The following is an 11254-nucleotide window of genomic DNA, read 5'->3' on the forward strand; positions in this document are numbered from 1 at the left end:
AGCAGTGCCAAAGTGGGCAGGCAGACCGAGGCAAACACGGCACAGGGCAGAGCAGAGGGCGATCCAAATGCTGGCGAATTGATCATGTGTACGTTTGAGTTTTTTAAAGTGTCCTCTTGCTGTGTGTGTGTGTGTGTGTGTGTGTGTGTGTTTGTCTCCGTTTTGGTCATACGCAACTACAAGTACCGTGAGTCTATTGAAAGTCTGCTTTTTCTTTTTTGTTGTGCTCAGTAGGGTTGACACTGTGGCTTGTGTGCGCTTTCTGTGTATGCGTTATAGGGCTGTGTGAGAGTAGACGTCCCTCTGTCACCCTGTGTACGGACAGACGCACTCACGCCAGTAGGAGGGGATTGTGGGAAGGGGGTGTAGCTCTCAGAGGGTGTGCTCTACTCCTCTCTTTTCCCTTCTTCCCGCCATCACGGCCCTCTTCTCCTCCAGTCCTCTGGCCCAGCCCGTCGCTCATGTACAAGCTCCAGGTATTTTTCATTTTTATCCTGCGACACCTCTTTCCATCTTTTTCACAGCCCTGAAATCTTTCTCCTTCAGTTCCTCTCGCCCTCATCTCTGTCCTTCATCGTGGTCTTCCTACTGTAAATGTGTCTATCGCCGTCAGTTGCCACGATGCAATCAGCTCACCGCCATTTTGGCTCCATGGACATAGCAGGACAAACTTTTCTAGAGCTCAGAGGGACTCCTCGACTCCCTGCTGACCATCTTCTTTCTCCTGCTTCCATTATCTCTTTTTTCTCTGTCCCTTCCTCTCGCCTTTCCTCTTGCCGCACAAGGACTGCGCTCTCACTCAGGGTGGCAAACAGTCTTTCTGTGGCTTTTCATACCAAACAGGTGTCTTTATGTAGACTGGCAGGAGGAAGGACAGGCCTCCGCGGGTTACTTTCTGACCTCAGAGGGTCGATCGAGCCTCAGAGCTGTTGTTGTGTTCAGGTCAGTGTGAGTTAAGCTGCACCCACAGCACAAGTGAGACACTTGGCGGGTCTCTTATCACCCAGAGCAGTTATGATAGCTGGTATGTGGGCAATGTCACCACTTTTCCTTCACCTTCACATGCTGTTTGCCCTTTCTGCCACTGTTAGAAGTCAGATATGTGTCAGTTGTTTCACAGGAACATGCCCATTTGTGAGCAACGTTTATCTTTCTGCGATCTAGAGGTGTGACAGATTAAGAGGCGGCAACTGTAACGTTTGTATTTATATATAGGCTGTATACTTTGCACTTCAGAGGAAAGTGAGGCAGAGTTAGCAAACAGACGCCGTTGTAAAGAAATGTTGGTGTTCCTCGGTCGTTCTTTCTCATCGTATCAGTACTTTCACCAGTGTGACCTGCCTGTTGAAAAAGAACAAATGGAGAAACGTAAACAGTCCGATTTTAATGTTTATCTTACTCAGATTGCGCTGCATATTTTGATTAGTCTTATGTCAGAGGCTAGTATGCCATGAAACAAAAGCACATATTAATATTGCACTCACCGAAGTCAATAAAACAGGACGTGTTAATCAATCGGCAACCGATTTGATCTTTTAATCTACTTCTCGAGGGGAAATTTAATACAGATTGAATGATCAGAAGTACCTGCATGTTGCATGTAGTATCAGGACTCTAACTTGACTGCTTATTGTTGGTACTGTATCTTGATCTAAATAAGGGTTGGTGTTAAGATGGCGCCTTCGTGCCACGTGTTTATGAAACCGTGACTATGGGCAGACCCTTTCAACATACCCCTCGTCGTCATCACAACTCCTAATTCTCCTGCATCACCCTCTGTCATTTAAAATCAATCAGCACTGGCATTAAGCAGCAAATGAGTTTACAAAAAAAAGAACCGAAAGAACCTCTCCTCGTAAACATCGGCATGTGACAGGGACAAGAGGAAAAGGTTAAGAAAGAAGAAGCTGTCGAAAAAGAGAGAGAACAAGGGTTACAGAGACAGAGAGAGAGGTAGGAGTAGGAGAGCGCTGTCCCCGCCCCTCTTATCCTCAGATGAACTTATCATGTTGCCTCATAATGTTTCTGAGTTTTTCTCCTAGAGGCAGTCAGGCTCACTTCCTGCATTCAGCCTCGACATAGCTGATTGGTTGATATCTTGGCTGACCAGCCGTGGTTTTACAGCGAGGCAACAGGAAGTTTCTCTTTTTGTGCAGGAAGCAGCAGCTGTTTCATCCTGACCTACACCACTTTGCACTCTTGCACGCAGTATTTGTATACATGTGCACAAATATGTGTGCGTGCCTGCATGCGTGTTTGTGTGTGTGTGCATGCATGCGTGCGCGCTCTGCTCTGTGTGGCAATATTGAATGCTATAATGTTGGCTTTATGTAATATAATGTAGGCGTGTAGCAGCATGCCAGGCATCTGAGCTATCAGAAACATTTGGAACCATGGTAACTGCACATCTTATCAGAACATTAGCAAAAACATAGACAAGTAAAAAAAACAACACAAAAAACAGAGAGGATAGAGAGCGCTAATGAAGAGGAAAAAAATCCTTTGATCAACATTTTCTTTATTCTCCGTTTTTCAAAACGCATCTAGTCATCTGCAAGATTGGGGAATACTTTAACATGTGTGGATGTGTGTGTGGATGTGTGGATATCAATGGTTGAAATTATGTTGACACTGTGATAGTCAACACAATGGCTCCCTTATACTCTTGCCTTATCTGGGTCATACTATCTTTTCATCAAACACATGCCTGACATGTTACCTACTCAACACGTATGCCTGTGATCCTTGTGTGTGTGTGTGTGTGTGTGTGTGTGTGTGTGTGTGTGTGTGTGTGTGTGTGTGTGTGTGTGTGTGTGTGTGTGTGTGTGAGTGTGTGTGTCCCTTTTTATATTGTAAAAGAGTGGAGTTGATGGCGAAAGGACATATTTTTATTTGATTTACAATTAGTACATCAGAATCAGAAAGGATGAGCTTCATTCATGTTCACAGGTCGAACAGGCGGGTTGTGTGTGAGTGTATGGCAGTGTACTCTGTATACATGCACATACGTGAGCATGAGCCTCGTGTGTTGGCGCTTGGCTAATGAGGATGTACAGAACGTCATAGCGAGCACGGTGCCAAGTGAGCAAGGACGAGGCTGAGAGCTCCCGTCCATCGTCCTTTAATGTTATCAGGAATTCCTGAGGGAGTGGGAAAGATCAAAAGCAGGTATGATAAAAATCACCATTGCGCTCAGCCTTCTTTCTTGTATCTGCCAGATGCCTAGACAGAATTATTTTCCCTAGTAAGACTGGTCACAAGTGAGACAAGACATCCGTTTGCATCTTTTTTAACTGTGGGAATTCTTCATCCTGCCATTTATTGTGTGGCATACTTCCTCTTGCCAACTCCAGCTCCCCCACTGCTCCTCCTCCTCTTTGCCCACCATCACCGACTCCTTCCTCCCTCATTGAAATTCTGCCTGGCACACAGACACTGCCCATTCTTGGCACAAAAGAGAGAGAGAGAGATAGAGATGTGGGGGGGGGGGGAAGAACACACAAGAACCTGTACCAATCGTCGAGTGCCCCCTCCGTTGTGTCTGCCAAGCATTCATCCCATCTAGATCCAGAAACTAGGCAGTCCAATAGGTATATATACTACACGAATCTGCTCTATTTCAGAGGATTTTTGTTGGCAACTGAGTGCATTGTGTGTTTGGGGATTCACTGTTTAATATGTGTGTTTACGTTGTTTGTAAAACCGGCATCCTTTCATGGTGTCGGGCAGAAAGCTCAGGCTTATTGCTGCCACGATATATTTTGCATGGGTTGTGATTTGTTAAAGATGGCTCACGAGGGGTGGATTTTAGCACCGCAGATTGACGTGAGAACATTCTATCTATTTAACATATTTCTTTTTTGTAGGCTTTAATTTAAAACAAATATTGGAAACATGAGTAACTGTCAACTGAAGAAAGCAGGAAATTGTTTCAAGATAAACATATCCTGGTTGAAAACCGCAGAGCAGCTTTATCAGAGGGCAGGCGAGGACACGGTCTGTTTCTTGGCTTTTACAAAATACTGCCTATACAAATGTACTCGTTCTGCTGTAACCGATGCACAGACATGCAATCTGATCGGCAGATGAGATTAACTCAAGAGGCCACATTTCGTCTTTTCTTCAAGATCTTCTCAGCTGCCCCACTGGCTGGAGGCTCATTTATTCTGGAGCTGCTGACAGAGAAAATGATTTGCCCCAGCTGAGCCATGTGTGCCCCTTTTTTCTGCGCCATCGACAAAGTCCACGATCACAGACAACAGCGCCCAATAGAGCTCACATGACTGACCGAGTTTGGCCTCTGTGTTTCCACAACAGCCGGGAACCGTGCAGGGAATGGGATGCCAATTTTCGCAATTAACCCAGAAGCACAGAATTTCCCAGAAGCATTTAATGTATAAATGTTTTTTTCATTCAAGGCCATGCTCAGATGTCCTGTTAAATCTTCATTAATGTGAACCCTCCTACCCCCTCGGTCACTGTGTCATATCACTATTCGTCTGCCTTCCAAATACAGCTCCAGTCAGGAGACATTTCCTGGCGACCTAACAGAGCTCGTAGATCTGTCACTGGCACGGTGGCAGAGTTGGGCATCGTGCCAACACCCCCACCCCTTCTGTCTGTCTGGTCTTCTGTAATCAGACGAGCAGGGTCTACTGCATGCTAACTATGGGCTGGTCTGGACCAAGTCTCAGGGGTTGTGGCTTTATGCTAATTTATGCAAGCAGTGTACCTCCTAACCCCTCTCTGTCTATCTGAGGCCCAGGTCTGGCTTTCAGTCTGGCTCATTAACCCCTTCAGCCGCTGCCATGTGAACCTGCTGGCCCTGCCTCACCTTTATCCCAGAAGAGTTGGAACGGTTAAGAGCCTGAGGAGGAACCAAGTCTTTTTCCGTGAGATTAAGTTTAAGAAAGCAAGAATACAATCTGCTAGTTCAGTGACACATTTTGTGATGGAACCGTAGCTGAACTGTTAACGTGCCAGCGACATGCTGTACGTGATGATGCTTTTTCTTTTATAAACTTTCCGGCTGTCTGAAAAGTATGCGAGTTGCTCTCTTACTTCGTTGAGTCTGTTCACTTTCGTCTCACTGCTCGGCACAAAATTGATTCTCCGTCACTGTCAAAAGAATCGAGACTCTCTTTCTTCCTCGTGAGACAGCAGGAGTTGGAGAAACCACCGAAACGTAGACCGTATAGTGTTTTTAAGCAGACCTAAAATGGCCGATGTGCGAGCCGCCATTTTGTGTTTCCTTGTTGTGTTTTAGGGGGCAGAATCCCAGCCTTGTATTCAATCAGAGGCAGCTGGTGGAAGCCATATTTGCAGGCATCTGTGTGTGTACCTCCATCTGAGAAACAGCAGCCAGCCTACACAGGGATAGCCCGCTGGAATGAGCTCAGTTTTTTGGCAAAAACGGAAACGAATTCCTGGCACAGAGTCGAGCAGCTTTTTTTTTCTCTCTCTCTCTTTTCGATCACATGCCAGAGAAGCCAGTGAGTTGTTTGTCGAGCTTTCACACATTATGCTTTCACTTTCCGATGTCTGCTTACCGTTAAATTATTTGTCTATGATTTATTTTAATGGAATTGATTTCTTGAAGAGATTCAGCTCGGCATAAAAAAAAGGAGCTGGGTTAATCGGTGGGGTCGTGCCAATATGTAAAATCATCTTTTGTTCCGAAGTGAAAGACGCCCCTCCAAACCGTGGCTGCTGAAGGCTTGTTGTGATGAAGCAGGATACAGCCACAAGCCGTGGCTCACGAACCATTTCCATGAACAAAAACAAAGAATCAGACACAGAGATAAAAGTGATGATACGATTACACTCTTTTGTACTCGCACTGAATTTGAACACACCGGTCAAAAATGTAATATAAATATTCAGTTAAAAAATGAGCTACCAAGTATCATCTTTATTTTACAGATCTAATTAAGATAACCCTATCTGTCTCTTTTTCTTTGTACCTTTGCAGGAGAGTTACCTTTTGTGGATCTTTAAAGTGGAAGCAACGTGGATGCTGTCCTTGGGGCTGAGGTAGTAGATTGAATAGTTGTGGGGTTGTGTAACCTCTTTTTTAGATAACTATACAATCTACTGTCTTTCCCAAGGAGACAGCTGACTCAGCAACTCGCCGACTGTCATCTCCAGATGGGCAATCATGCAATCCAATCAAAACATACGCGTGCAGCAATCAACATAATGCACTGGGTGAAGCATTGCTTTTCTAGCTACGGCAGGTTAAATATGTTTGTGTTCCCTAACAGGACAAAAGTGTGGTGTGTGGTGTGTTTGATTTGGGCTCTGTCAGGGTGAGGTAGTAGGTTGTATAGTTTGGTGGGTGGGATTGCACCCTGCTCTGGTGATAACTATACAGTCTATTGCCTTCCCTGAGGAGTTCACTGAACACTTGTGGATAATCAACACACTCTTGTGATAGTACCACATGTATTTGGAGATTTCACAAAGAAAAGTGCAAATAGATATGTGCTTCAAATAATGCAAATATGTACATCTCAATAAAGTCATACTACTAAATCAGTTGTCCAAAAATGAGTACATTAGATCTTGATATTGTTTGTCACCGACTGCAGCTCTGGCGGTTTCATGGTTCGTGTCCAACAGCGGCTCATGAGTTGGTTGGTCGACAGCACCCTCTGCTGGACACCCATGAGAGCTTTGATTTGAATAAAGTTTGCAGACAAGCAGTTGCCAATCAAATGCTATGGTGGAGTTTCATGCTTGTTTTGGTTTCATGCTTTCTCACAGATGTTCATTTCAACCAAACACTCACTGGCCGCCTGTATTCCCTCAGCTGATTATCTGTAATAAAGCCTTACATGATGGTGGGTCCAGTGATTGTCAGATTTTCTTGTGTGAGTGGGCAGAAACCTCACATGAACTCTGACTTCAAACACGTTGGACTTTAAATGACTGCGGCTCTTTGTTCGATCCACACGTCTCTGTGGCATTGGCTTGGCTGCCCACTATTGATTGGCAAACTTGCTTGTTCCTTTGGCAACAGTTCAGCCTCTGAATGAAGTTCCTCCATATTTGAAGGTAGGCCTGCTGGATTTTTGGGATGCGACAAGCGTAGACCACAGGGTTGACTGCTGAGTTGGCATGAGACAGGAGAATACCTGCATGGGGGGGAAAAAAAAAACATTCCTGTAAATATGTGATATTTAAAGCTTCACTAGGGGGGAAAAAAAACACTAATTGCAGACTGTCTCAAGTACAAGAAACGCAAATGTCCCTTACCTGTATAGAGTGTCCCCCGTGTGACAGCTTGAGAACCATGAAACAACAGCAGGCAGTTCATCAGGTGCAGAGGAATCCAGCAGCCGGCAAACAAAAGGAGAACCAGAGCCAGAGAGCAGGCCAGCCTCTTCTCCCGGAGCAGAGAGGCCTGGGCGTGAGGACCACTCTCCTTCAGGCGGCCCTGCAGGCTCCAGAAGATTTGTGTGTAGAGGAGGGTCATGACCAGCAGGGGTGCCATGACACATCCCAAGAAGTTAAAGTAAACCATGAATGGGAGGGAAATAACTGAGAGGAAGGTGCAGGGTGGAGAAATGAAGGAAGAAGAGGATGTATTGGTGGAATCAGACGCTAGAGAGGACTGGTTGTGCCAGCCAAACAGAGGGGTGAAGCCCAGCAGACAGGAAAGTGTCCAGCACACCGCCAAAGCTGTACATGTACGCCTCTGTGTGGCCAGAGCTTTGTATCTGCAGGATGAGGGATACAACAGAAAGAAGGGATACAAGAGAGGGTTATTCCTACAAATCAAAAAGCATGCATGTTATTCAGCTTATCTCTATAAACCAATGTTTCAGAGTTTGACCTCACCTGAGCGGCGTGTGCAACCGGAGGTATCGGTCCACGGCGATAGCGAGCAGTGACAGCACAGAGGCCTGGGTCAGCACAAGCACGACACAGCTGAGAAGTAGACACAGGTCGGGGGTCACACTCACCCAGCCATCCAACAGTACAGCCAGGGGCACAGCAGCGACACCCACGAGGAAGTCAGCCACGGCCAGGGAAACAAGGAAGCAGTAGGTGGGCTCCCGAAGGGAATCCCGGATACCAAAACACACGGCACACACCACCAGCACATTGCCAAGGCAACAGGCCAAAGCAATCAACACTTCTAGTACTGTGTAGGCCACCCAACTCCACTCAGCCATCACTGAAGATGAAGAGCAGGGAAGACAGAGAAGCTGCAAAGTTTGATCGGGCAGGTTTCCTTCAAGGTTGTGGACAGGTAAGATGAATTCCACTGGAATATTAGGTCCATCATAATCCTGTGGTTGTGGTTCAGATAGTGTGTGTGTGTGTGTGTGTGTCTTCTTGCTTTCAGTTCTTGCCATCAAATGACCAGATTTACTTTGGCCAGATGGTTTTTATATGCAAACATGCATGCGCTTCTGTGCACACACAGCAGGAGTGCACTCCATGGAGACGCCATCTGTATTTCATCATCGTGTGAGAGGACCCGTCTCGCTCTGATAAATGTGCCTCAGAAGAGGAGAGACCTCTGAATGAACAGGTATTTTTTAGATAATTTACTCCTTTAAAAGTATTCAGTATACAAATTTAGAAATACAGAATAACAAGTAACATATATATATATAGAGAGAGAGAGAGAGAGAGAGATAGAAATATAGATATATAGAAATATAGATATATATAGATATAGATAGATAGATAGATAGATAGATAGATAGATATAGATATATTTAGCTATTCTGAAATGTAGCCCAGTCCTATCCTACATGGTCAGGTTTGAGAGCCTCTGTGTGTTGAATATTACATAATTTGCTTCTCTGTCCCCTTGTTATCAGCATGTATGTGTGGCCCCATCATTTGACTATGGAAATTTAATTGCTTTACTTTGGCAACTTCAAACAAAGTAGCATCCCGAATGTGTGTGCGCGTGTGTGTGTGTGTGTGTGTGTGTGTCCTTTTACTCTGGAGGGCTATTCACACGGCACTGCGCCCCGGGCTGAGTGAGCTGTTAGCCTGGAGCTGAATGAGCAGCTCAGCCTGTGACTAAGAAAGTTTTCACACTGGCACAAACCAAAGAAACCCTGACTTTAGCATATGGCTTGCTGGCCGTAATCTAGAGCAGGATTTCCCCTTTAGTTTGTGTGATTATCCACTGAAAACCATCTAAGCACGGGTCTGAAGTTGCCAGCAGAAACTAGACAAAGTAAACAATGACTATGAAAATTGCTTTTGTTGTCCAATCTGTTAAACAGTAGCCATGAGTCCTTCTGGGATGTAAATCTGTTCCAACGGACATTTCACCCAGTGTGGGTGTGAGTGAAGAGAGACACAGTTATCCAAGGGTCAATATACATTGTAATAAACATATCAGTGTGTCTGAAACCGTAGATATTACAGATAAACAGGTTTGTTTTTTTGTTTTCAATACTGACTTTGCATACGGTCATGGGTGTGTGTCTGTGCATGAATGTGTGTTTAATAGATAGATAGATAGATAGACACAATCTATCAGGTATTCTGACATTATTTTCATTTATTTCATCTTAATACAACTTGACACAAACACATGTTTATACACGTCTATACATTTTCTGCTGAATGTCTGCAATACAGAATCAAAAAATCAGTAAAGCACTCATTAATTTTAAGAAGGATTTAAGTTCTACTTATAAAGTAGATATTATGTGATAACCTTTTAGATTTACATACGTTTTACTGCCAGTCGGACCATGCAGTGTTTTATCCTCTAGCTTTTCAAATACTTAGTACTCATTTGTTTCGACATGCCATAGAATTAGAATCAAAAGAAAGGATATTGAAGATGTTTTCAGACCTGAACACTAAAATATCAGATTGTACTGGGATAAAAAACAAGGAAAGGCTTGTATTAATAATTACATTAAGACATTTGTTAAAATCTGAATATCATGGGACAAAACTGGCTCAACACCTGTCATCATCCGTGTTGTATCTGAGTTCAGACCTACACTTCAATGAGACAACCATCTGAATATCCTTTGGGTTTATTCTATTTCTATGCTCATACACACTCTCCATCGTGTTTCCTACACTGCATTAGTTTCCTTGTAGGCCTCTTAGTGTCTTCTCATCGAACCGGTAGGTGAGCTTCCGCTTCACCTTCTTGATCTCACCGGTGCGGGAGTAGTTCCTCAGCGCCCGGGCCATCTTCTGGTAGGTCATGGTCTTGCGATTACCCTTTCGCCGTCCCCACAGCTGCGCCAGGCACTCCTTGTTTTGGGAGGAGAACTGGAACGTACCAGAGGAGGATTGGACCCACCAGATGCAGCTCCGCATGGATGGAGTCTGAAGCATCTCAAACAGGAACTGGAACAATCGCTCCTTCCTCTTTCCTGCCAAGGAGGAAGGGCATACACACACAAATATGAGGTAACAATGACTTTCATGTATGTGGGAACAAGCAAACCAGGTGCTGGGCTTTACACTAAATACACTTATATCATGTTGTGTCAATATGTTGAAGTTTTTGTATTGTTGAGAGTTTTGGGGAAATGTGTGGGTTTACCTGAAAGTGGGGCGAGAGGCAGAGAGTCTCCGTCATTCCTGCCTCCCCTGTCAGACAATGGTGATGGGGAATCTTGGTATTCCTGGTACTGGGAGCTACTGGACAGCGAGTCTGAGTCGATGTACGCAGGCGCCTCGTAGGAGTACACAATGTGGTCCTGAAGCAAATGCGTAGAAAAACATATTAATACACACATGTCACATGTAGCTATGAAAAAGGCAATACAGCTTTAATTTACTAAGAGGCAGGTCCTTGAACTCACCCATTGGTTGTCGTGGGGACTATGCCAGGTGGGAGGCAGGGCTTGCTCTTCATATTCTTCATTAGAAGTTTGAGAGCCGCAGTGCCACTCGTATGGATGCTGACCTGACCAGCTGTTCTCTACGGAGAAACAGACAAAACGTACAGTCAGATAAACTCTGTCGAAGTATACAAGCCACTACATCGTCCCAGAATCACGACGCTTACCTATGATCCTGGTGCTCTGGTGGGAGAGCGCGTGCATTTGTTGACCCATGGTGGTTGGAGGTGAAGCGGGTGTGTGTGCAGGCTGGACCTCCTGGGAGTGCTCCTGCAAGTACTCCTCAATGACCTCCAGGTCCACCTCGGGGCAGGAGGAGGAAGCCACTCTGCTCCAGGCGGCCCGACCTCCAGTCAGTCTGATCTCTGTTACATAGGCCATCTGATAGACACGCAGCAGGACACAGG

General features: G+C 45.1%; 1 protein-coding gene across 1 annotated transcript; it reads right to left on the reverse strand.

The window, feature by feature from the left end:
- Positions 1-6493: 6493 nt before the first annotated feature.
- Positions 6494-8180, reverse strand: LOC137801046 (adenosine receptor A1). Its single transcript, XM_068598445.1, has 3 exons — positions 7843-8180; positions 7258-7721; positions 6494-7136 (listed from the first exon to the last, which is right to left on the reverse strand). Exons 1-3 carry the CDS (start codon positions 8178-8180, stop codon positions 6907-6909), a joined length of 1032 nt encoding a protein of 343 aa, XP_068454546.1. The 3' UTR covers positions 6494-6906.
- Between the last annotated feature and the right edge of the window lie 3074 nt (positions 8181-11254).

This window comes from Clinocottus analis, unplaced genomic scaffold (assembly GCF_023055335.1).
Source record: "Clinocottus analis isolate CAN_PGR_092001 unplaced genomic scaffold, fCliAna1.0.p SCAF_4, whole genome shotgun sequence".
In the NCBI taxonomy this organism is placed as follows: Eukaryota; Metazoa; Chordata; class Actinopteri; order Perciformes; family Cottidae; genus Clinocottus; species Clinocottus analis.